This window comes from Callithrix jacchus, chromosome 3 (assembly GCF_049354715.1).
Source record: "Callithrix jacchus isolate 240 chromosome 3, calJac240_pri, whole genome shotgun sequence".
NCBI lineage: Eukaryota > Metazoa > Chordata > Mammalia > Primates > Cebidae > Callithrix > Callithrix jacchus.
This window is the reverse complement of record NC_133504.1, coordinates 189,667,209-189,690,351: the sequence shown is the minus strand read 5'-3', so window position 1 is coordinate 189,690,351 and position 23,143 is coordinate 189,667,209. Positions and strand designations below refer to the sequence as shown.

The following is a 23,143-nucleotide window of genomic DNA, read 5'->3' as shown; positions in this document are numbered from 1 at the left end:
GTGTGTGGGGGGATGATAGGGTTTCTGAGTGTGTGTGGGATGATAGGGTTTCTGAGTGTGTGTTGGGGGTGATAGGGTTTCTGAGTGTGTGGAGGGATGATAGGGTTTCTGAGTGTGTGGAGGGATGATAGGGTTTCTGAGTGTGTGGAGGGATGATAGGGTTTCTGAGTGTGTGGGGGATGATAGGGTTTCTGAGTGTGTGGGATGATAGGGTTTCTGAGTGTGTGGGGGATGATAGGGTTTCTGAGTGTGTGGGGGTGATAGGGTTTCTGAGTGTGTGGGGGGATGATAGGGTTTCTGAGTGTGTTGGGGGATGATAGGGTTTCTGAGTGTGTGTGGGGGGATGATAGGGTTTCTGAGTGTGTGGGGGGATGATAGGGTTTCTGAGTGTGTGTGGGGGGATGATAGGGTTTCTGAGTGTGTGTGGGGGGATGATAGGGTTTCTGAGTGTGTGGGGGGATGATAGGATAGGGTTTCTGAGTGTGTGGGGGGATGATAGGGTTTCTGAGTGTGTGTGGGATGATAGGGTTTCTGAGTGTGTGTGGGATGATAGGGTTTCTGAGTGTGTGGGGGGATGATAGGGTTTCTGAGTGTGTGTGGGGGGATGATAGGGTTTCTGAGTGTGTGTGGGGGGATGATAGGGTTTCTGAGTGTGTGGGGGGATGATAGGGTTTCTGAGTGTGTGTGTGGGTGATAGGGTTTCTGAGTGTGTGTGGGGGGATGATAGGGTTTCTGAGTGTGTGGGGGGATGATAGGGTTTCTGAGTGTGTGTGGGGGGATGATAGGGTTTCTGAGTGTGTGGGGGGATGATAGGGTTTCTGAGTGTGTGGGGGGATGATAGGGTTTCTGAGTGTGTGGGGGATGATAGGGTTTCTGAGTGTGTGTGGGGGGATGATAGGGTTTCTGAGTGTGTGTGTGGGTGATAGGGTTTCTGAGTGTGTGTGGGGGGATGATAGGGTTTCTGAGTGTGTGGGGGGATGATAGGGTGTCTGAGTGTGTGGGGGATGATAGGGTTTCTGAGTGTGTGGGGGGGGATGATAGGGTTTCTGAGTGTGTGTGGGGGGATGATAGGGTTTCTGAGTGTGTGGGGGGATGATAGGGTTTCTGAGTGTGTGTGGGGGATGATAGGGTTTCTGAGTGTGTGGGGGGATGATAGGGTTTCTGAGTGTGTGTGGATGATAGGGTTTCTGACTGTGTGTTGGGGGATGATAGGGTTTCTGAGTGTGTGTGGGGGGATGATAGGGTTTCTGAGTGTGTGTGGGGGGATGATAGGGTTTCTGAGTGTGTGGGGGGATGATAGGGTTTCTGAGTGTGTGTGGGGGATGATAGGGTTTCTGAGTGTGTGGGGGGATGATAGGGTTTCTGAGTGTGTGTGGGGGGATGATAGGGTTTCTGAGTGTGTGTGGGGGGATGATAGGGTTTCTGAGTGTGTGTGTGGATGATAGGGTTTCTGACTGTGTGTTGGGGGATGATAGGGTTTCTGAGTGTGTGTGTGGATGATAGGGTTTCTGAGTGTGTGTGGGGGTGATAGGGTTTCTGAGTGTGTGTGTGGGGATGATAGGGTTTCTGAGTGTGTGTGTGGGTGATAGGGTTTCTGAGTGTGTGTGTGGGGATGATAGGGTTTCTGAGTGTGTGTGGGTGATAGGGTTTCTGAGTGTGTGTGTGGGGATGATAGGGTTTCTGAGTGTGTGTGTGGGGATGATAGGGTTTCTGAGTGTGTGTGTGGGGATGATAGGGTTTCTGACTGTGTGTTGGGGGATGATAGGGTTTCTGAGTGTGTGTGGGGGGATGATAGGGTTTCTGAGTGTGTGTGGGGGGATGATAGGGTTTCTGAGTGTGTGGGGGGATGATAGGGTTTCTGAGTGTGTGTGGGGGGATGATAGGGTTTCTGAGTGTGTGTGGGGGGATGATAGGGTTTCTGAGTGTGTGTGTGGATGATAGGGTTTCTGACTGTGTGTTGGGGGATGATAGGGTTTCTGAGTGTGTGTGTGGATGATAGGGTTTCTGACTGTGTGTTGGGGGATGATAGGGTTTCTGAGTGTGTGTGGGGGGATGATAGGGTTTCTGAGTGTGTGTGTGTGGATGATAGGGTTTCTGAGTGTGTGGGGGATGATAGGGTTTCTGAGTGTGTGTGTGGGGATGATAGGGTTTCTGAGTGTGTGTGTGGGTGATAGGGTTTCTGAGTGTGTGTGTGGGGATGATAGGGTTTCTGAGTGTGTGTGGGTGATAGGGTTTCTGAGTGTGTGTGTGGGGATGATAGGGTTTCTGAGTGTGTGTGTGGGGATGATAGGGTTTCTGAGTGTGTGTGTGGGGATGATAGGGTTTCTGACTGTGTGTTGGGGGATGATAGGGTTTCTGAGTGTGTGTGGGGGGATGATAGGGTTTCTGAGTGTGTGTGGGGGGATGATAGGGTTTCTGAGTGTGTGGGGGGATGATAGGGTTTCTGAGTGTGTGTGGGGGGATGATAGGGTTTCTGAGTGTGTGTGGGGGGATGATAGGGTTTCTGAGTGTGTGTGTGGATGATAGGGTTTCTGACTGTGTGTTGGGGGATGATAGGGTTTCTGAGTGTGTGTGTGGATGATAGGGTTTCTGACTGTGTGTTGGGGGATGATAGGGTTTCTGAGTGTGTGTGGGGGGATGATAGGGTTTCTGAGTGTGTGTGTGTGGATGATAGGGTTTCTGAGTGTGTGGGGGATGATAGGGTTTCTGAGTGTGTGTGGGGGGATGATAGGGTTTCTGAGTGTGTGTGGGGGGATGATAGGGTTTCTGAGTGTGTGGGGGGATGATAGGGTTTCTGAGTGTGTGTGGGGGGATGATAGGGTTTCTGAGTGTGTGTGGGGGGATGATAGGGTTTCTGAGTGTGTGTGTGGGTGATAGGGTTTCTGAGTGTGTGTGGGGGGATGATAGGGTTTCTGAGTGTGTGGGGGGATGATAGGGTTTCTGAGTGTGTGGGGGATGATAGGGTTTCTGAGTGTGTGTGGGGGGATGATAGGGTTTCTGAGTGTGTGTGGGGGATGATAGGGTTTCTGAGTGTGTGGGGGGTGATAGGGTTTCTGAGTGTGTGTGTGGGTGATAGGGTTTCTGAGTGTGTGTGGGGGGATGATAGGGTTTCTGAGTGTGTGGGGGATGATAGGGTTTCTGAGTGTGTGTGTGGATGATAGGGTTTCTGACTGTGTGTTGGGGGATGATAGGGTTTCTGAGTGTGTGTGGGGGGATGATAGGGTTTCTGAGTGTGTGTGGGTGATAGGGTTTCTGAGTGTGTGGGGGATGATAGGGTTTCTGAGTGTGTGTGGGGGGATGATAGGGTTTCTGAGTGTGTGTGGGGATGATAGGGTTTCTGAGTGTGTGTGGGGATGATAGGGTTTCTGAGTGTGTGCGGAGGGATGATAGGGTTTCTGAGTGTGTGTGGGGATGATAGGGTTTCTGAGTGTGTGTGGGGGGATGATAGGGTTTCTGAGTGTGTGTGGGGGGATGATAGGGTTTCTGAGTGTGTGTGGGGGGATGATAGGGTTTCTGAGTGTGTGTGGGGATGATAGGGTTTCTGAGTGTGTGGGGGGATGATAGGGTTTCTGAGTGTGTGTGGGGGGTGATAGGGTTTCTGAGTGTGTGTGGGGATGATAGGGTTTCTGAGTGTGTGTGGGGATGATAGGGTTTCTGAGTGTGTGTGGGGGGATGATAGGGTTTCTGAGTGTGTGTGGGGGGTGATAGGGTTTCTGAGTGTGTGTGGGGATGATAGGGTTTCTGAGTGTGTGTGGGGGTGATAGGGTTTCTGAGTGTGTGTGGGATGATAGGGTTTCTGAGTGTGTGTGGGGATGATAGGGTTTCTGAGTGTGTGTGGGGATGATAGGGTTTCTGAGTGTGTGTGGGGGGATGATAGGGTTTCTGAGTGTATGTGGGGATGATAGGGTTTCTGAGTGTGTGTGGGGATGATAGGGTTTCTGAGTGTGTGTGGGGGGTGATAGGGTTTCTGAGTGTGTGGGGGGATGATAGGGTTTCTGAGTGTGTGGGGGGATGATAGGGTTTCTGAGTGTGTGTGGAGGGATGATAGGGTTTCTGAGTGTGTGTGGAGGGATGATAGGGTTTCTGAGTGTGTGTGGGGGATGATAGGGTTTCTGAGTGTGTGGAGGGGATGGCGGGGTTTCTGAGGGTGTCGGGGGGGTAGCGGGGTTTCTGAGTGTGTGGTGGGGGTGGCGATGTTTCTGGGTGTGCGAGGCGGGTGGCGGGGTTTCTGAGGGTGGGGGTGTGACAGGGTTTCTGAGTGTGGGGGCTCCCCCACTTGGTGGCAGGTGTTCTGAGTGCTCTGGGCTCTGGGAATAGTCCATCTCCCCTGGATGCAGCCGCCCCAGCCTGGAGGCTCACAGTGGGAGGCCAGCTGCCTGTGGGATGTGTTTGGGGTTTTTAGGGGCCCCTCCCATAGCCATTGTCTGTGTGGGGGCCTTTGGGGTGGCGGGTGGGTTCCAGGGGCGCAGTGTGGGGCCAGGCAAGTGACACCTTCTCTTCTCCCTGTGACAGGAAGCAGGGCCCACAGCGGCCGAGGCCTCCCAGTTAACAGAATAATTGACGTGGATCTCGTCACTGGCTCAGCGCCTGGGCGGGGTGGCTGCACCATGGGGGCATGGGCTGGCCCTGGGAGGTCCCAGGTCAGCGGTGGGTCTCCTACATCAGACCTTCCCAGCCTGAGCCCCGTCCCGGGTGAGCCTGCCAAGCACAAGGCCAGCATGCACCACGCCACCTTCGTCTGAGCTGCCCTGGCCTGGCCGACTCTCCTGTGGACAGGTCGGGTCGGGGGCAGCCCAAGTGGACTCTCTGGGCCTCAGAAGGGCCACCTGGCCACCAAACCCTCAGGAGCAGAGCCAGGAGGGCAAGGGGTGACCTCGCCGGAGGGACTGGCCCCGGACACTCGCCGTGCTGGCCATGAGGCTCCCAGGCCCAAGCCCAAGGCTGCCCAATAAAGCGCTTCTGAGGACCCAAGTGTTGGCCTCTTGCTGGGTGCTGGAGACACAGACCCTTCATTCTCGGGGACGCAGAGCGCACCCCCGGGAGGTTGTGCAGGAGACAGGGGCCTGAGGAGAAGTGCCCCAGGGTAAGATCAAGGGGACGTTGAGGAGGGGAGATTGGCTCTCAGGGCCTGAGGGTCAGCACCAGATGGCAGAGACCGTGCCTGTCGAGTCACGTGCGGACCCTGCTGCTGCTGTCCTGGGCCCCCTGCCCCGGCCTTGTTTATTGGGCTGGTCTGAGGGCCTTTCTGGGGAGGGACCATCTAAACTACAACTTGATGGCAGAGGAAGTCTAGAAAGAGCCCCAGCCAGTGCCAAGGCCTTGGGCTAAAGAGGGTCTGAGTACAGAAAGCGAGCCGGTGTCGCTGAGAGGGAGGCCGGGCCACAGGGCTGGGTTGAGTCAGAAGAGGCAGGGCCATCTCCCAGGTTGCCTCGATGGAACCCCTAACGCTGAGGAGCCTCAGGACAGGGTGATCGGTGAGCTCCTCAGAGCATCCCAGAGGCCTGAGAGCACAGCAAGTCCCCTGAGTCTGTTCTAGAAGCTTCCAGGGAGTGGATGGACCCCAGTTAGTGGTGCTCTGGGAAAGGGGCTGGGGGAGGGGTTGGAAGGGAAGATGGAGCTTGGTACCAGCTGTATGTACCACCCATCACGGTGCCCATTGTGCCCTCAAGACCCACTGTGCTCCCAGGGCCCACTTCCCCCTTTACCCACCTTGCCACACCCACCACCTTGCCCCTCACCATGACTGGCACCCACCATGCCCCCGGGACCGACCTCGCCCTCTCACCCACCATGCCCCTGTGACCCACCTTGCCCTCACACCCACTGTGTCCCGGGACCCACCACGCCCTCTCACCCACTGTGCCCCTGGACCCACCATGCCTCCTTACCCACTGTGCCCCTGGAACCACCACGCCTCCTCACCCACTGTGCCCTGGACCCACCACACCTCCTCACCCACTGTGCCCTGGACCCACCACGCCTCCTCACCCACTGTGCCCCTGGAACCACCACACCTCCTCACCCACTGTGCCCTGGACTCACCACGCCTCCTCACCCACAGTACTCCTGGGACCCACCGTGCCTCCTCACCCACTGTACCCCTGGGACCCACTGTGCCTCCTCACCCACAGTACCCCTGGGACCCACCGTGCCTCCTCACCCACAGTACCCCTGGGACCCACCGTGCCTCCTCACCCACAGTACCCCTGGGACCCACTGTGCCTCCTCACCCACAGTACCCCTGGGACCCACCGTGCCTCCTCACCCACTGTACCCCTGGGACCCACTGTGCCTCCTCACCCACTGTACCCCTGGGACCCACCGTGCCTCCTCACCCACTGTACCCCTGGGACCCACCGTGCCTCCTCACCCACAGTACCCCTGGGACCCACCGTGCCTCCTCACCCACTGTACCCCTGGGACCCACCGTGCCTCCTCACCCACTGTACCCCTGGGACCCACCGTGCCTCCTCACCCACTGTACCCCTGGGACCCACCGTGCCTCCTCACCCACAGTACCCCTGGGACCCACCGTGCCTCCTCACCCACAGTACCCCTGGGACCCACCGTGCCTCCTCACCCACAGTACCCCTGGGACCCACCGTACCTCCTCACCCACTGTGCCCCTGGGACCCACCGTGCCTCCTCACCCACAGTACCCCTGGGACCCACCGTGCCTCCTCACCCACTGTACCCCTGGGACCCACCGTGCCTCCTCACCCACAGTACCCCTGGGACCCACTGTGCCTCCTCACCCACAGTACCCCTGGGACCCACCGTGCCTCCTCACCCACAGTACCCCTGGGACCCACCGTGCCTCCTCACCCACTGTACCCCTGGGACCCACTGTGCCTCCTCACCCACTGTACCCCTGGGACCCACCGTGCCTCCTCACCCACTGTACCCCTGGGACCCACCATGCGTCCATGTCCACTGTGCCCCTGAGCCCATGGTGTCAAGCTGGATGATCTGTGGGTGTCCATTCTTTCTCCCTCTGTGCAGATAGGCAAATGGGGCCGCAGAGAGAGGGGGTTTAGGGTACACAGGGAGGTGGCTTCAGCCCTCGCTGGTCACCAGGCCACAGTGGTTCGCCGGCGCCTCCTCCCACCTTGGAATGCAGCTGCTGACTCACGGGGAACCCGAGGCGCCGTGGTGGCTGCTCCAATGTTGCAGAAGAGGTTCCCCAGGCAGCTCTGCCCACAGCCCCAGGTCACGAATTCCGTGACTCCAGCTCCATCCAGGTGGCGGTGGCATCCCCATCCCAGGCCCCATCTGGGGCCCCCGCCTGGGTTTAGGCTACAGGGTCAGGGGAGGCGGACTTGGCCTGGACCATCCAGGTGGTGGTGGGGAACTGGGGTTGGAAAGGCTTCCTGGAGGAGGTTCCTGGGTCTGTCTGGGAGAGGAGGAGGAAGGGACACTCTGAACATCGCCAGGGGCTGGTGGGGGGCCCTGGCCACCCCCAGAGTCAAGATAGGTGGGTGGGGCAGGCCCTTGGGTCATCACGTGCTGCTCTCGGCCATCCCATGGCCCCTCACCTCCCTGTGCCTGGCCTTTCGGTCAACCCTGGGGCCACTGAGAGGAGGCAGCGCCAAACCCTCTGGGAGTCCCCGGTGCTGCTGCCATTTGTGGGATGTGGACAATGCTGTCCCTACCACTACTGTCTGCCGTGCTGGGCACAAGACTGGACCCCTCAGGCTCAGCACCCACAGCGGCTCTCATCATGGACAATTCACGGGCCCACAGGGACTGGGAGTGGTGCCAGACTCTCTAGGCCCCAACCTATCTGCATTATCCTGGAAGACTTCCTGGAGGAGGCTTCTAAGCTGAGGCCCGAGGACCATGTCAGGTCTAGGATCAGGACCAGTGGAGGCCAAGGCCAGAGTGGGACAGCTGGGTCTTCGGGTAGCGGCAGAGTGAGGTAGGCAGCAGGCGTGGTGGTCAAGGGACTCGGGGACTTCCTCCCTGACTGGACCTGCCCGACATGGGAGGCTGCCAGGGTTAATCATTTCCATAAGGCCTTGACCCCACCTGCCCTGGCCGCTCTGCTCCCGCCTCCCGCTGCCCCTCAGGCCTGCTCAGGAGCCATGGGGTGCTGGGCCTGGGTTCCCAGCCCCTGCCCGCCACTGGGGCTGGGCCCCTTCCTCCTTCTCCTCTTGCTGCTGCTGCCGCGGGGGTTCCAGCTCCATCCTGGCGGGGTGAGCACTGACCCTGACATAGTGTGACCAGAAGCTCCCTGTGGCTACTCGGGGTCCTTGGGAGGAGGCCAGAGGGAAGGTCACTGCTGAGCGGGGGCTTGGGGAGCCCAGCAGGGGCTCAGGTTGAAAACTGGCCTCACGGAGCAGGTGGATGCTGGGCTGGCCTGGGGGCTGGGTTCCTGTCCGGGGGCTGTTCTGTGTGTCCTGGCCTGGGCCCCTGTGGGTCTGGGGGCTGCTCCTCTCTGGGCCTCTGTCGGGTCTGGATGCCTGAGGTTGGGGAAACCTCCGAGAACCTCCCAGCTGCTCCCATCCACCCAGACCTGACCTCAGAGTATAAGCCTGGTGGGTGGCAGTGCCTCAGCCTGGGCAGTGACCCTGAGCAGGTGCTAACTGGGGGCCCTGGGTGGGGAAGGGTCAGGGCCCGGCTGAGGACAGGAATGTCGTGTGTCCTCCTGGAACCTGCTCCAAGATCTGAGGGCCCCAGCAGGGAAACAGGCTCGGGGCTGTGGCCTCCTGCCCGGCAGGACCTGAATGTGAGGGTCCACCCCGCACTGACACCCTCTCTGCTCCTCCTAGAACTACACGGACTCCCCAGAACCTAATGCCACAGTGACCCCTGAGATCCCCACTATCCTGGTGACCTCTGTAACCCCTGAGATCCCAGCAACGAGTGCTCCAGAGGCAGAGGGACCCCAAGGTGGGGTGTTGCTGCCCTGGCACAGGGCAGTTCCCTTGAGCAGTAGCCCCCAGGCCCAAGGTGAGTCAGGTGGGCTCTGGGAGGTGGGATCGGGCTTCACCTCAGGGCTGGGTGGGAGGAGCATGGTTGAGGCTGGGGTGCCCTGAGGGGGTCGGGTGCCCCTGGGTGGAGCGCTGACCCTGCCACCCCTCCCCACAGCACTCACGGAGGACGGGCGGCCCTGCAGCTTCCCCTTCCGCTATGGGGGCCGCATGCTCCACGCCTGCACCTCAGAGGGCAGCGCTCACAGGAAGTGGTAGGTCTGGGCGGCCGGGGCACCCCAGCTGGGGTCCACCCTGCACTGCCTGCTGCTCTGGGGGCTGGGCACACAGCAGCACTCACCACGCAGCAGGCAGACCCAGTGAACTCAGACCCTCCAGGGTCGTGGGGTGGGGGAACCTCTGCCTGGGACCCTCATGCAAGCAGGTGTTGCCCCCCAGGTGTGCCACAACTCACAACTACGACAGGGACAGGGCCTGGGGCTACTGCGTGGAGGCCACCCCGTCTCCGGGGGGCCCAGGTGGGTGCCTGGTCGGGGAGCCTGGTTCCGGCAGGGGGTGCTGGGCCTGGCCAGAGGGGCCAAGGGGGTAATGGGTTGGACCCAGAAAGGAGTCCTGCCTGGAGGGGAGCAGAACAGGGGCTCTGGGGTTAACCCTGGTGGGTGCCACCCAGGGCTGGAGCCTCCCCCAGGTGGAACCCGTGTCTCACAGTATCTGTACAGCCATCGCGGGTGCAAGGCGCCGCCTGGTGGTAGAGGCCAAGCCCTTCAGCCACATAGGCGAGCCCCGGGCAGGGGACAGGCAGGCCCCTGGTGGTGCCGGCTGCCCTGCTCACACATGGGAGAGGCACATGGGAGGGGCTGCTGCCTGACAGTGTGGGTGTTGGGCTTTCAGGGAGCCAAGCACAGAACTGGGCCAGCAGCCAGGTGTTGAGTAAGGGACACTGGGAAGGAGGGAGGTTGGTGGTCCTCCCAGGGGCCTCGCACCCCCGAGGGACATGGATAGGGCCCCTTTGCTCCCAGAGCCCCTCACCGGGGCCTGATGGAGGCTTGACGAGTAGGGGTATCACAGAGGGACCCTGAGGCTCCAGCCTTCTCATCACGGCCCCTCCTGCACATCCCCAGCTGGCCCAGAACCCTGTGCCTCCAGCCCCTGCCTCAATGGGGGCTCCTGTTCCAACACCCAGGACTCCCGGTCCCACCACTGCAGTTGCCCCCCGGCCTTCACCGGCAAGGACTGTGGCACGGGTGAGCGGCCTCAGAGGCCCACAGGGGTCCAGGGGCCGGAGCAGGTCCTGGGGGAACCGGGGGGCTGCTCGAATGTGGATCGGGGGGGCCTTGCTCAGGGACTGCGGGTGGCCAGTGAGTGGGGGCTTACTGTGCCACCCTCAGAGAAATGCTTCGACGAGACCCGCTATGAGTATCTGGAGCAGGGCGACCGCTGGGCCCGCGTGCACCAGGGCCGCGTGGAAGGGTGCGTGTGCCTGGAGGGCCGGGCCTGGTGTGAAGGCACCCGACACACAGGTGCGCCGTGGCGTGTGAGCCGTGCCACTGACCCTGGCGGGTGGCCCTGTCCCCACCCGAGCGGGGGAATCGCCTGAGGTCACCCAGCCATGAGGGAGGAGGGGTGGACCCCCACCCCCACTGCGCCATGATGGGGCTCTGTGAGGCCCTGGCCCAGCTCATCGGCCCTGCCCCCAGCTTGTCTGAGCAGCCCGTGCCTGAATGGGGGCACCTGCCACCTCGTCGTGGCCACCGGGACCACCGTGTGTGCCTGCCCTCGGGGCTACGCTGGACGCCTGTGCAACATTGGTGAGTGGGTTGGCCGGCCGGGTGCCCTGTGGCGGTGTGGGGGGACCCCACCATGGACCGGCCTCACTGCCCTCTGCCTGCAGTGCCTGGCGAGCGCTGCTTCCTGGGGAATGGCACGGGGTACCGTGGCGTGGCCAACACCTCGGCCTCAGGCCTCAGCTGCCTGGCCTGGAACTCCGACCTGCTCTATCAGGAGCTGCACGTGGACTCGGTGGGCACCGCGGCCCTGCTGGGCCTGGGCCCCCACGCCTACTGCCGGTCAGCACCACGGCTGCTCCAGGCCGCTGCACGTGGGGCAGGCGGGGTTTGTCCTGGGGGAGGCACCTCAGCTCCCTAGAATCCAGGTGGGGCCAGCTCCATCCAGACAGGCCCCAGTACCTCTGCCTGGGACACTGCCCGAGGGAGGGCCGCGCTCTTCCCTCTGCTTCGGGTGTGGGAAGCCGCCTTGCGGGGGTTTCCGATGTCCCCTCCCCGTGCCCTCTCCGATAGGCAGTGTGACTCCCCACTTGCCCCACCTCGTGCACTACAGGAATCCGGACGGTGACGAGAGGCCCTGGTGCTACGTGGTGAAGGACAGCGCGCTCTCTTGGGAGTATTGCCGCCTGGCGTCCTGCGGTGCGCAGCTGGGGGCGGGTGCTGCCTCGGCCTCACCAAGGTCACAGCAGTTTTCCCTGTGGTCCTCCTACCCCCTCCCCACACCTGGCTACTGCACCTCTGACAGACAGATGGGGAAACTGAAGCTCACAGAGTCAGGCTGGTCCAAGGTCACACAGTGTCGGTACTGGGGTCACAGCGGGGGAGGCAGGGGGCTGGTCACCAGGTGACAGCCTCTGGTGGCACCTGACCAGCCTGCACTATGCCCAGTAGGGCCCCAGAGGCCTCCTGGGGAGGAGATGGGAGGATGGCGTGCAGGCTCCCCACAGGCGCCCTGGCATCAGACTCTGGGCGGTTAGCCCCGGAGAGGCTGCCAGCTTCCTGCCCCATGTCCAGGGCTCTCGTGCGGGGTCTCTGATGGTGCTGAGGCTGTCTGTGGGGTTCAAGACTGCTGAGGGGGTCCCAAAGCCCTCCGTGTGTCCAGCCACTCTGGCCCTCACAGAGCCTCAGGATTGGGCATCGAACCCCCTTCTACAGATCTGGAAACAGGGCAGAGGTGGGCAGGCACCTGCGCCTGAGCAGCGTGGACGGGGTGTCTGCCACGGCCTGCTGTGACACCTGCTGCTGGGTGGGGCAGGTGTGAGAAAGGGGGTTAGCCCTTTGGCCCCCAGGGATGTGACCAGGCGATCTTGAATCCCAGAATCCTTCACCAGAGCCCAGCCCCCACTCCCGGATCTCCTGGTGACCCTGCCTGAGCCAGCCTCCGCCAGACGCCAGGCCTGCGGCAAGAGGCACAGGAAGAGGACGTTCCTGCGGCCGCGCATCATCGGCGGCTCCTCCTCGCTGCCCGGCTCGCACCCCTGGCTGGCCGCCATCTACATTGGGGACAGCTTCTGCGCCGGCAGCCTGGTCCACACCTGCTGGGTGGTGTCCGCTGCCCACTGCTTCTCCCTCAGGTTTGCCTCCTCTAGGCCCCGCTGCCCTCCAGCGCCACCACACGCCCATTCCACCCGCTTGCCTCCGCTGACCCCTTCCTGGGGTCCCCAGTCATCCTTTCTGACCCCTCTGGGACTTGGGGCTCAGCCCTGAGCTGGGCACGCACAGAGATTCCAGAAACCCTGTCCCTGTTTAGGGAGCCCAGGGGTTGGGGGCGTTTCCGCAGAGAACGGGGCACCAGCAGAGGGTGCAGTGGACAAGGTCCTGTCCTCCCTGCAGGCCCCGCCCCTCCCAGAATCCTGGCTCTCAGTAGGGAGCCAGGGAGCCCAGTGACAACCCGTCAGAGCCCCAAGAGCCCAGCACAGCCAGGGAAACCGAGGCCCAGCCCCCTCAGTGGATTCCCTGCAGTGCAGCCACCTAGGCACACACTCTGGGAGGCGGGGCTCGAGTGGGGAGACCCTGAGGCCCGATGCCCTTCCCTGCCCTCCCACCTTCGATGAGCACCCCAGGTGCAATTAGGAGCAGGGGTCTAGCCAGCTGAAGGTCTGACAGCCTTTTAAGGACTACAGTGCCCAGGGTGGGGTCCTGTGGAAGCTGCAGCAGGCAGCTCCTGGGCCTGCAGATGGGGCCAGAACCTTCCTTGGTGTGGAGCCAGGGCAGGAGGTCGAGCCAGGGGGAGTGACCTCCACACAGTAGGGGAGCCAGGCTGACCCAGGGGCCCGGGCTCTGTGCCCAGTGGGAGTGAGGGCTGCATCTGGGGACCCCACATTGTGGATGGGAGCTAAGGCAGGCCCCAGGCGGGGCTGGGTCTTCACGTACTCAGGTCTAGCCTTGGAGCCGACCCTGCCTGGGCCTGAGACTCCGCCCAGGGCTTGGGACTGGTGGTGTCAGGAGGGATGGCACTGCACTGCAGCTCCCGTGCCTGGATCTGGGGGTGACTGGCCATAACCCCTCCTTAGTGACCCCCCTCTCCCCAGTACCAACAGCCCACACTCAGGCACTTGCTTGGAACTTTCCCCCGAATTGGGGTCCCACACTGTTGGCCTCCCTGGGCAGTGGGTCGGGGAGAGGAAGGGAGAGGTGACCCCGGTGGCCAGGGGAGGGTGGGTCGGTGCAGTGGCCAGCCCTCCCTGCACAGTCCCCCCAGGGACGCCCCCCTGCACAGCCCCCCCAGGGAACCCCCTTCACAGGCCCTCCCACGGACCTCCCTTGCAGCCCCCCCAGGACCCCCTTGCAGAGCCCTACCCAGGATCCCCCCAGCACAGCCCCCCCAGGGACCCCCCTCCACAGCCCCCCAGGGATCCCCCCAGCACAGCCCCCCAGGGACCCCCCTCCACAGCCCCCCCAGGGACAGCGTCTCAGTGGTGCTGGGCCAGCACTTCTTCAACCGCACAACGGATGTGACGCAGACCTTCGGCATTGAGAAGTACATCCCCTACACCCTGTACTCCGTGTTCAACCCCAGTGAGCACGACCTTGGTGAGCTCCAGTGCAACAGGGCTGCATGGTGGGCAGGTGGGCCCTCTGCCCCCCAGGCCAGGCCTGGACAGGGGCAGGAGCTGGGCAGACATGGTGCGGGGAAGTTGGGGGCAAGGCAGGGAGGCCGGGGCACCGATCCCTTCTGGATTTCCAAGGCTGCCTAGTGGGACCCACTGGCCACCTTCCCTCCGTCCCTCATGGCCCCGACAGCCTCCCCTTCAGCCACGCACTTCAGGCTGACCCCGGGCTCTCTCCTGATCAGTCCTGATCCGGCTGAAGAAGAAAGGGGACCGCTGTGCCACCCGCTCACAGTTCGTGCAGCCCATCTGCCTGCCCGAGCCCGGCAGCACCTTCCCTGCTGGACACAAGTGCCAGATCGCAGGCTGGGGCCACTTGGGCGAGGGTGAGCTGGGAGGGTGTGCCCAGCGCCCACCAGGGTGGACAGTGGCTAGCCACAGCGTATGTGTCGGGCTGAGGGCACCGTGTCCCGCAGATGTGAGCAGCTACTCTAGCTCCCTGAGGGAGGCCCTGGTCCCCCTGGTCGCCGACCACAAGTGCAGCAGCCCCGAGGTCTACGGTGCCGACATCAGCCCCAACATGCTCTGCGCTGGCTACTTTGACTGCAAGTCCGATGCCTGCCAGGTGAGCCCCTGTCTGCCCCTCAGGACCCGACTGGGGGTGCTCAGCTGGTCCTGAGACTCCGAGATGCTCACCCCTGGGGATCCCAGAGCCCGACAGTGCCCCACCCTGGCAGGGCCAGCCAGGGACCCCTGGGCAGGGAGTAGACTAGTTGTTAGTGCCAGCCCCTCAGGGACACCTCTTCACACAGATGGGGAGACCGAGGCTCTGAGAAGGGCCTGGTGTCCCACAGAGCCTGGACACATCCCAGCCGTCCAGCCCATGGCGGTGCTGTCCTTGTGACAGCAGACGCTGAAGGCCCCTTTGTCCCTAGTTCTCTCCAGCCATCAATGAGCCCAACAGCCCAAGCACGCCCCGGGCTCTGCAGGCTGGCGCACTCAGGCAGCACGGCAACCTCGCATGCAGCAGCTCTTTTATGTCCCATTTTATACCTGGGAAGACTGAGCCCCAGGCAGCCAATTCACTCTTCCAAGGCCACACAGCCCACAGGTGGTGGTGTGGGTGGGGCTTGCCACTGGATCTTGCTAGGCAAAGTCAGGGTGGCTTCCTGGAGGAGGGGGTGTTTGCACCGGTCCCAAGGGATGTGTAGGAGTTTGCCAGGTAGCGAAGATGTCTTCGCAGGAGGTGTTCAGACACAGGGTGACTATGTGGCCCCCACAGGGTGCGTACTGGTGGGGAGAGGGTCCTGGCTTCAGGAAGGGGTATAATGTTGTTGGATGCCCTGGCTGGCCAGTGCTGTCCCCGAAAAGGATACGCCCTTTCATGAGGTTCAGGAGAGCGCATCAGCTCCCTTGCTCAGAAATGCCTCCATCCTGTGTCCCCGAGCTGCCACTGAGCCAGGCCCCTGGCTGCAGGAGGGTGGCTCTGACCGGCGTCTCCACCCAGGGCGACTCGGGAGGGCCCCTGGCCTGCGAGAAGAACGGTGTGGCCTACCTCTACGGCATCATCAGCTGGGGCGATGGCTGCGGGCGGCTGCACAAGCCAGGGGTCTACACCCGCGTGGCCAACTACGTGGACTGGATCAACGACCGGATCCGGCCTCCCAGGCGGCCCTCGGCTCCCTCCTGAGGCTGCTGAGTGACACCCTGGTTCCCACCGTTCCCTGCCTTGCTGACAATAAAGATATTGCCAAGAACCCGGCCCAAGCTGCCTGGCCCCTGCCCTCGGCCCTGCCTTCCCCTCCGGGCCACGACTTGGGCCTAGGTCTGTGGGTGGTGGGGCTCAGGCTGCGGTCCTGGAGCCTGCACAGTCCTCAGTGGAGATGGAGCCTGTGGCCCCACAGCAGGGTCTGGCCCCAGAGAGTTGCCAGTCATCAGGCTCCAGCAAAGGCCAGGCCCTCCCAGGCCAGCCCCCTCCCAGGCCAGCCCCTCCCAGGCCAGCCCCTCCCAGGCCAGCCCCACCCAGGCCAGCCCCCTCCCAGGCCAGCCCCACCCAGGCCAGCCCCCTCCCAGGCCAGCCCCACCTAGGCCAGCCCCTCCCAGGCCAGCCCCCTCCCAGGCCAGCCCCACCCAGGCCAGCCCCTCCCAGGCCAGCCCCCTCCCAGGCCAGCCCCTCCCAGGCCAGCCCCCGCCCAGGCCAACCCCACCCAGGCCAACCCCACCCAGGCCAGCCCCTCCCAGGCCAACCCCACCCAGGCCAGCCCCTCCCAGGCCAACCCCACCCAGGCCAGCCCCTCCCAGGCCAGCCCCCTCCCAGGCCAGCCCCTCCCAGGCCAACCCCACCCAGGCCAGCCCCACCCAGGCCAGCCCCACCCAGGCCAACCCCACCCATGCCAGCCCCCACCAGGTCAGCCCCTCCCAAGCCAGCCCCTCTGAAGCCAGCCCCTCCCAGGCCAGCCCCAGCCCAGGCCCAGCACCTGAGTTTTCCTGGGGCAGGAAGCAGAAACCAAGTCCAGGGCCCCTGGAGGGATCCAATCCACGTGGTGCAGGGAGTATTGAGACCCTAAGAAGACAGGCCCCATGGGAGCACCCGCTGGCCATCACTGGGGCAGCCCACCTGGCTGTGCCTCTGCTGCCTTTCCCAGGAGGGAGGAGCCGGGAGGCTCCCTCTGGGGGGCTGGGGAGTGAGGGGCTCACATGTCAGGTGGGACCCAGTTAGAGGGTTACTGCTGGGCTGGCAGAGGCTGTATCCTCCCTCCAGCCAGGCAGGTCAGGACACAGGAGGGCAGAGAGGGTGGGAGTGTGGCCTCCTCCCTGCCCCGAGGCACCCAGGACTTTCTCTCCAGCGCCCCATCTCCTTCCTGGGGTCCTGGTGCAGGGAAGGCCATGGTTCACAGTTACAGCTGCTCCCTTTCATCAGGAGCCCCTTCCTCAGCAGGTTGGTGCCACCCTGGGCTGCACAGGAGCCTGGGAGGGCAGGACACGGGGCATCGAGGGTGCAGTCACTGCCCTACACAAAGCCAGCTTCTGAGCAAAGAGGGAAGAGCGCTGCCACGCGTGGGCCTCAGAGCCCTCAAGCCCACAGAATGACCCGCCACTGGAGACCCCCGACCCTGGGCGGTGGCTGGGGGGCTGAGGCTGGCGCCTGTGCCCCAGGATCCTGAGAGCGGAGCCTCTTCTCCTGAGCGTCGGGCCTCCAGCAGCTGGTTCCGGGGCTCTGAACCGCATGGCTTCCCCCTGACATCCAATGTGAGCCGTCCCTGACCCTTCCCCTGTGAGTTGAACCTTTTCAAATGATTCCTCTACCCCTGTCGAGATAAATGTACACATTTTCTCCCTGGCTCCATTAACGTGATGACTTCCGTGATAGGGTTTCTTTTTGTTTTTGAGACAGGGTCTCACTCTGCCTCCCAGCCTGGAGTGCAGTGGCACAATCTTGGCTCACCACAACCTCCACCTCCAAGGCTCCAGAGTAGCTGGGATTACAGGCGCACGCCACCATGCCTGGCTAATTTTTGTATTTTGAGTAGAGACGGGGTTTCACCATGTTGCCCAGGCTGGTCTTGAACTCTTGAATTCAAATGATCCCCCCACCATGACCTCCCGAAGTGCTGGGATTATAGGTGTGAGCCACTGCTCCCAGCCCATGATAGGTTTTCTAATTCAGATTGGCCTTGCGTTTGTGGAGTGGACGGTATGGAGCTGGAGTGCGAGCTGGGGTCTTCCCTTTGCCCCTCACTGTGCCCGGCCTGCTCCCCTCGTGCTCTGGCTGGGGGGCTGGCCTCTGCGGTCTGCAGCGGGCATGCTCTCTTGTTTCTTGCTGGGCACAAGGTCAGAGACAGGACAGAGGGACGAAGCTTGTATTTTCCTGGCTCCCTTTCCTTGGGGTCACCTCAATGTTTTAGGTGGAATTATGTCCTAAAATGCATATGGTGGCTGGGTGCAGTGGCTCACATCTGTAATCCTAGCACTTTGGAAGGCCCAGGTGGGAGTTTAAGACCAGCTTGGGCAACATTAGCCGAGCGTGGTGGCACGCACCTGTAGTCTCAGCTACTCAGGAAGCCAAAGGGGAAGGATCACCGGAGCCCAGGAGGTGGGGGTTGCAGTAGGGCCTTGGTCACGCCACTGCACTCCAGCCTGGGTACAGGGCAGGAGCTGTTAATAAATAAAGAAATAAAGAAATTCATATGTTGAAGTCCTGACCCCAGGATGTGAGTGCATTTGGAGACAGATAGTTCGAAAAGTCAATCAAGGTCAAATGAGGTCATTAGGGTGGACACTACTCAATACCACCGGTGTCCTAAGAAGGAGAGGCAATCTGGACTATCCACATGAAATCATTGAAAGGGCCGGAATCCAGGCCGGGCGCGGCGGCTCACGCCTGCAACCCAGCACTTCAGGAGGCCGAGGCGGGCGGATCACGAGGTCAAGAGATCGAGACCACTCTGGCCAACACGGTGAAACCCTGTCTCTACTAAAAATATGAAAATTACCCGGGCGTGGTGGTGCGCACCTGTAATCCCAGCTACTCGGGAGGCCGAGGCAGGAGAATTGCTTCAACCCGGGAGGCGGAGGTTTCAGTGAGCCGAGATCACGCCACTGCACTCCAGCCTGGAGACAGGGCAAGACTCCGTCTCAAAAAATACAAAAAGGATCAGAATCCAGTTTAAAAGAATGTATGCAGGCATGAAGCTGAAAATACCCACTTGGGAAACAAACTCCCGAGGATAAGGGCCAGTGCCACAAAGACGAAAGGTTAAGATCTTGCTTATATGGGCAGAAAATAACCACATGGAACAGGACTGCAGTGCTTCCCATACAAGGGTGGTTTATGGGTCCCAGCGATTTGACTAATCACCTCCTGTTTTCTTTTCCTTTTGCAGTTTGAAAGAGTATATGGAACGTTCTGTCTTAGACGAAGTGGCGGCCATGAGGTCTGCGTGAGAGAAGTCGGAGGGGAGCGGATCTGCAGTGAAGATCCCCAGGAAGGGGTCCGCCCTGGTGTCCGACAGTCTGTGACAACGTGTTGCCCGTCACACGCAACTCAGGTCCTTAATCATGTTCCTTGAAGATGCAAAGTAATTTAAAGTTGCAACAGCCTCGGTCTTCAATGGTTTCCTCTTACAGGACGCAGACACGTACAGTGGGAAGGCCACGGGAGGAGCCCGGGGGAGAAGATGGCCGTCCACAAACCAGGACCAGAGGCCTGGAGCAGGTGTCCCTTCCTGGCCTCCAATGGAGCCGAGCCTGCTGCCACCTGGGTTTGGACTTGGAGGTGACAAACTTCTGATGTCTAAGGCACCCAATCTGTGGTAGTTTATGAAGTGCCCTCAGGTTGGCTGCACCCTGGGACTGAAGGCCAGAGCTGCTCTCGGGGTGCTCCGGGGTCCACTCCCGCCATTGCCAGCCCCACGCTCCCCGCTCTGGTTGCCCGCAGCTTCGTAAATAAAAGCCTTCCTCCAACTGTCCCGCCGTGGGTGCCCGCCCGTTGGGACCCTGACTGATACATGCTGTACTGGTTTTTTTAAACCTTTTAAAATTTATATTTTATTTATTTATTTTTATTATATTTTATTTAAATAATAAAAATTATATTTATTAACCAATAAAAATATACTTTATATTTAAAATTTATATATAACAAAAAATTAAAAATAAAATAAAATTTATATATAAAATATATGTACAGATACTGAGCCTCAAATCTGCTAAGATTGCCTTGAGTGAGAGTCTTATCTCCTGTAGAGAAAGAGCTGAGATTGGGGAAAGCAGACACTATATAGATACACAATATAATTTTTATATATATTGTATATTATATATAATTTATATTTGATTGGGTTTTAAACCTTTTTAAAATGTATATTTTATTTAGGATTTTGCATGTGTATTTGTGAGACTGGCCTGTAATTTTCCCCTCCTGTACTCTCTGAATGACGCTTGTCAAGGCTACCGCAGACTCAGATAAGCTCAAGAGTACCCCTTCTTTTACCAAAATGCTTTTTTCTAAGGGGGAAAAAAAGAAAAAGAGGGAAAAAGGAATATTACTTCATTCCTAAAATGGGTTTCAATAATGGCCGATCAATATTTTGAGTGTTTAAAGTGGTTAATGCATATTTTATGTGTTTAAAATGGAGACCTCTATTGTGTTTATTTGTTCTGGCTCTGAGTTCAAGTCCTGGATATCGTTATCAATTTGTTGTCTCGTTGAATCTAAATCTCATTATGCGTCTTATGTATCTGGGTGTTAAGATCTCTTATTGTTACGTTAATCCTTTTACCCTTGCATCCTTGTAGCTTTGAAATCTATTTTATTAAGTGTGAGAATTGCAACTCCTGCTTTTTATTTATTTATTTTTGCTCTCCATTTGGTTGGTGAGTTTTTTTCCATCCCCTTGTTTTGAGTCTTTGTATATCTTTAGATATATCGTTAGATTTTGTGGATAATGTATATTTTGTGTGTTTAAAATGGAGAGCTCTATTGAGTTTATTTGTTCTGGATCTTAGTTCCAGTCCCGGATATCGTTATCAATTTTCTGTCTCGTTGAATCTAAATCTCATTATGGGTCTTATGTATCTGGGTGTTAAGATCTCTTATTATTACATTAATCCTTTTACCCTTGTATCCTTGTAGCTTTGAAATCTATTTTGTCAAATGTGAAAATTGCAACTCCTGCTTTTTATTTATTTATTTTTGCTCTCCATTTGGTTGGTATGTTTTTTTTTTCCAACCCTTTATTTTGAGTCTATGTATATCTTTGGATATACCGTTAGATTTTGTCTGTATCTTTTGATTGGGAGATTTGGTCGATTTAAATTTAGGGTTGCTGCCATTTGATATTAACTGGCTATTTTGTCCTTTCATTGATAAAAATTCTTCTTTATGTTAATGCTCTTTACTTTTTGATGTGTTTTTAGAAAGGGTCATACTGGTTGTTCCTTTCTGTGTATAATACTTCTTTTAGAAGTTCTTGTAAAGCAGGCCTGGTGGTAATAAAATCTCTGAGTACTTGCTTGTTCCTAAAAGATTTTATTTTTCCTTCAAATGTAAAGCTTAAATTGGCAGGATATGAAATTCTGGGCTGAAAGTTCTGTTGATTAAGTATATTGAAAATTGGCTCCCACTCTCTTCTAGCTTGTAGGGTTTCCGTTGAGAGATCTGCTGTAAGCCTAATAGGCTTACCTTTATGGGTGACTTGATCTTTCTCTCTGGCTGCCCTTAATATTTTCTCCTTCGTTTCGAACTTGGTGAATCTAACGATTATGTGCCTTGGGGTTGGGCTTCTTGAGGAATATCTTTGTGGTGTTCTCTGTATTGCCTGGGGTTGAATAGTGTCCTGCTTTGCTAAATTAGGAAAATTTTCCTGGATAATGTCCTGGAGAGTATTTTCCAGCTTGAATTCATTCTCTCCGTCACATTCAGGTACACCAATCAAGCGTATATTAGGTCTTTTCACATAGTCCCATATTGCTTGGAGACTTTGCTCATTCCTTTTTATCCTTTTTTCTCTATTCTTGTCTTGTCGTTTTGTTTCATTAAGTTGGTCTTCGACCTCTGATACCCTTTCTTCTGCTTGATCCATTCAGCTGTTTAAGCTTGTACATATTTCACTAAGTTCTCGTGTTGTATTTTTCAACTCCATAAGTTCATTTGTATTCCTCTCTATATTGTCTATTCTTTTCAACATTTCATCTAACCTTTTTTCCAAGTTCTTAGTTTCTTTACATTGGGTTAGAACAAGTTCCTTTAACTCCCAGAAGTTTCTTATCATCCACCTTTTAAAGCCTACTTCAGATAATGGAACACAGTCCTTTTCCATCAGGGCTTGTTCCGTTACTGATGAGTCCTTTTCCATCAGGATTTGTTCTGTTGCTGATGAGTCCTTTTCCATCAGGGCTTGCTCGGTTGCTGATGAGTCCTTTTCCATCAGGGCTTGTTCCATTGCTGATGGGTTCTGATTTTGAGTATACTCGGCCTTCTTAGGCTGTTTTTTTCCCTTCATTGTAGATGAACCGCCTTTCTAATTAGGTTTCTGAGTCGATGTCCGACTTATTGATTCCCAGTGCTGGGATCCGAGCAACCCACTGTGGCAGCCTAAATAGCAGCGGTAAGACTGATGGTGCTCTTCTGCCCGGGAATCTCTGGTCTGGCTTCCCTCTTGAGTCCGCAACAAGCGGCTCTGACTTCCCGGAGCTCCAAACACCGGTCAGTAGGGGAAGCAGTCCCGTTGGCTCTGCATGAAGAGCTGCTGCACCAAGACGCCGGCAAAACCACTGCGGCGGCCACAAGAGTCGCGCTGGCGACCCGTGGGGCTCCTCCACTGGGAATCGGCTGATCGGTGAGTGACGAAAATTCATCTAAAAGTGTGGCGTCATCTCGTTCTCTGGGCTTTCACTGGGAGCTACAATCCTGAGCTGTTAGTGGTCGGCCATCTTGGATCCCTTTTACCAAAATTCACTGAAAAATTCTGTATATAGGTGGAAGGATCTATCCTTTGAAAGTCTGGTGGAATTTGCCCATGAAATTCTCTGTCTCGGTGTTTGCTCTCAGGATTATACTTAACTACTGATCCGATGTCTTCATAGCTATGAGAGTATTATTTCTTGTTGAGCCAGCTGCAGGAAGTTATGCTTTTATGAATATATATATGTCTAACAACGCAGAGTTGTTCCTGGTTGTGTTGGCTAATTCTGAGTGTCACCTTGATGGGACTGAAGGATGTAACGTATTGTTTCTGGGTGTTGCTGGAAGAGATTGACGTTTGAGTCAGGGGACTGGGAGGGGAAGCCCTGCTCTCGGGAGACCCACTGTGATGGCTCATTCTGAGCATCAGCCTGATTGCATGGAAGGATACAGAGTATTGATCCAGGCGTGTCCGTGAGAGTGCTGCCAAGGGGATCAGCATTTGAGTCAGTGGGCTGGGAGAGGCAGACCCACCCTCAATCTGGGTGGGCACCATCTCATCCGCTGCCCGCGTGGCTAGAATATAAGTAGGCAGAAAATCGTGAGAAGAGACACTGGCCTGGCCTCCCAGCCTCCATCCTTCTCCCGTGCTAGACACTTCCTGCCCTCGTACATTGGACTCCCAAGTTCTTCAGTTTTGGGATTTGGACTGGCTTTCTTTGCTCCTCAGCTTGTAGATGGCCTATTGTAGGACCTTGTGATTGTGAGTTGATACTTAATAAACTCCCATATGTGTATATATCCTATTAGTTCTGTCCCTCTAGAGAACCCTAACACAGCTGTTGGCACCAGGAGCGGTTCTAGAGGAACAGAGTATTAAGGAGGGAGTTCTTTTGTCGGTTTCAGGTTTCTGGAGTTGGCCGCTTAATACGATTAGACCCCAGCGTGCGAAGGACTCTACTTCTAATGGTA

General features: G+C 57.9%; 2 protein-coding genes and 1 long non-coding RNA gene across 8 annotated transcripts in view; all 3 read left to right on the top strand.

Annotated features, from left to right (window-relative positions):
- The window catches only part of RGS12 (regulator of G protein signaling 12), a 170,127-nt gene extending 165,156 nt beyond the window's left edge, over positions 1-4,971 (top strand). For all 4 annotated transcript variants that reach the window (XM_035294238.3, XM_078367649.1, XM_054253530.2 and 1 more), the window contains one exon: positions 4,513-4,971. In XM_035294238.3, coding sequence (XP_035150129.3) covers positions 4,513-4,742 — 230 coding nt within the window. In that variant the 3' untranslated portion in view covers positions 4,743-4,971. The remainder of the gene's footprint in view (positions 1-4,512) is intronic.
- Positions 4,972-8,050: 3,079 nt separating this feature from the next.
- On the top strand, positions 8,051-15,524 carry HGFAC (HGF activator). Of its 3 annotated transcripts, none has more exons than XM_002746031.6 (14): positions 8,051-8,195; positions 8,772-8,952; positions 9,091-9,187; positions 9,372-9,451; positions 10,055-10,177; positions 10,322-10,453; positions 10,631-10,741; positions 10,825-10,999; positions 11,271-11,356; positions 12,036-12,291; positions 13,611-13,750; positions 14,013-14,153; positions 14,244-14,392; positions 15,275-15,524. In XM_002746031.6, exons 1-14 carry the CDS (start codon positions 8,085-8,087, stop codon positions 15,455-15,457), a joined length of 1,965 nt encoding a protein of 654 aa, XP_002746077.2. In that variant the 5' UTR covers positions 8,051-8,084; the 3' UTR covers positions 15,458-15,524. The 3 variants fall into 3 exon arrangements, with proteins under 3 accessions (XP_002746077.2, XP_078223778.1, XP_078223779.1); XM_078367652.1 differs by having other exon boundaries at positions 13,437-13,750; XM_078367653.1 differs by lacking the exon at positions 9,372-9,451 and having other exon boundaries at positions 13,437-13,750.
- Positions 15,525-16,218: 694 nt separating this feature from the next.
- LOC108591013 (uncharacterized) lies at positions 16,219-19,367 on the top strand. The gene is made up of 3 exons (XR_001910785.4): positions 16,219-17,041; positions 18,651-18,815; positions 18,895-19,367. It is a non-coding gene; the product is annotated as an uncharacterized LOC108591013 (long non-coding RNA).
- Positions 19,368-23,143: the final 3,776 nt, after the last annotated feature.

What these genes read in the sequence shown, in the direction of transcription:
- HGFAC (XM_078367652.1), top strand. Translation starts at nt 8,085, where the DNA reads ATGGGGTGCTGGGCCTGGGTTCCCAGCCCCTGCCCGCCACTGGGGCTG. An exon ending in GGCAGCGCTCACAGGAAGTG is followed by an intron (nt 9,188 to 9,371) that starts GTAGGTCTGGGC and finishes GTTGCCCCCCAG; the next exon opens with GTGTGCCACAACTCACAACT. An exon ending in TTGCCGCCTGGCGTCCTGCG is followed by an intron (nt 11,357 to 12,035) that starts GTGCGCAGCTGG and finishes CTTGAATCCCAG; the next exon opens with AATCCTTCACCAGAGCCCAG.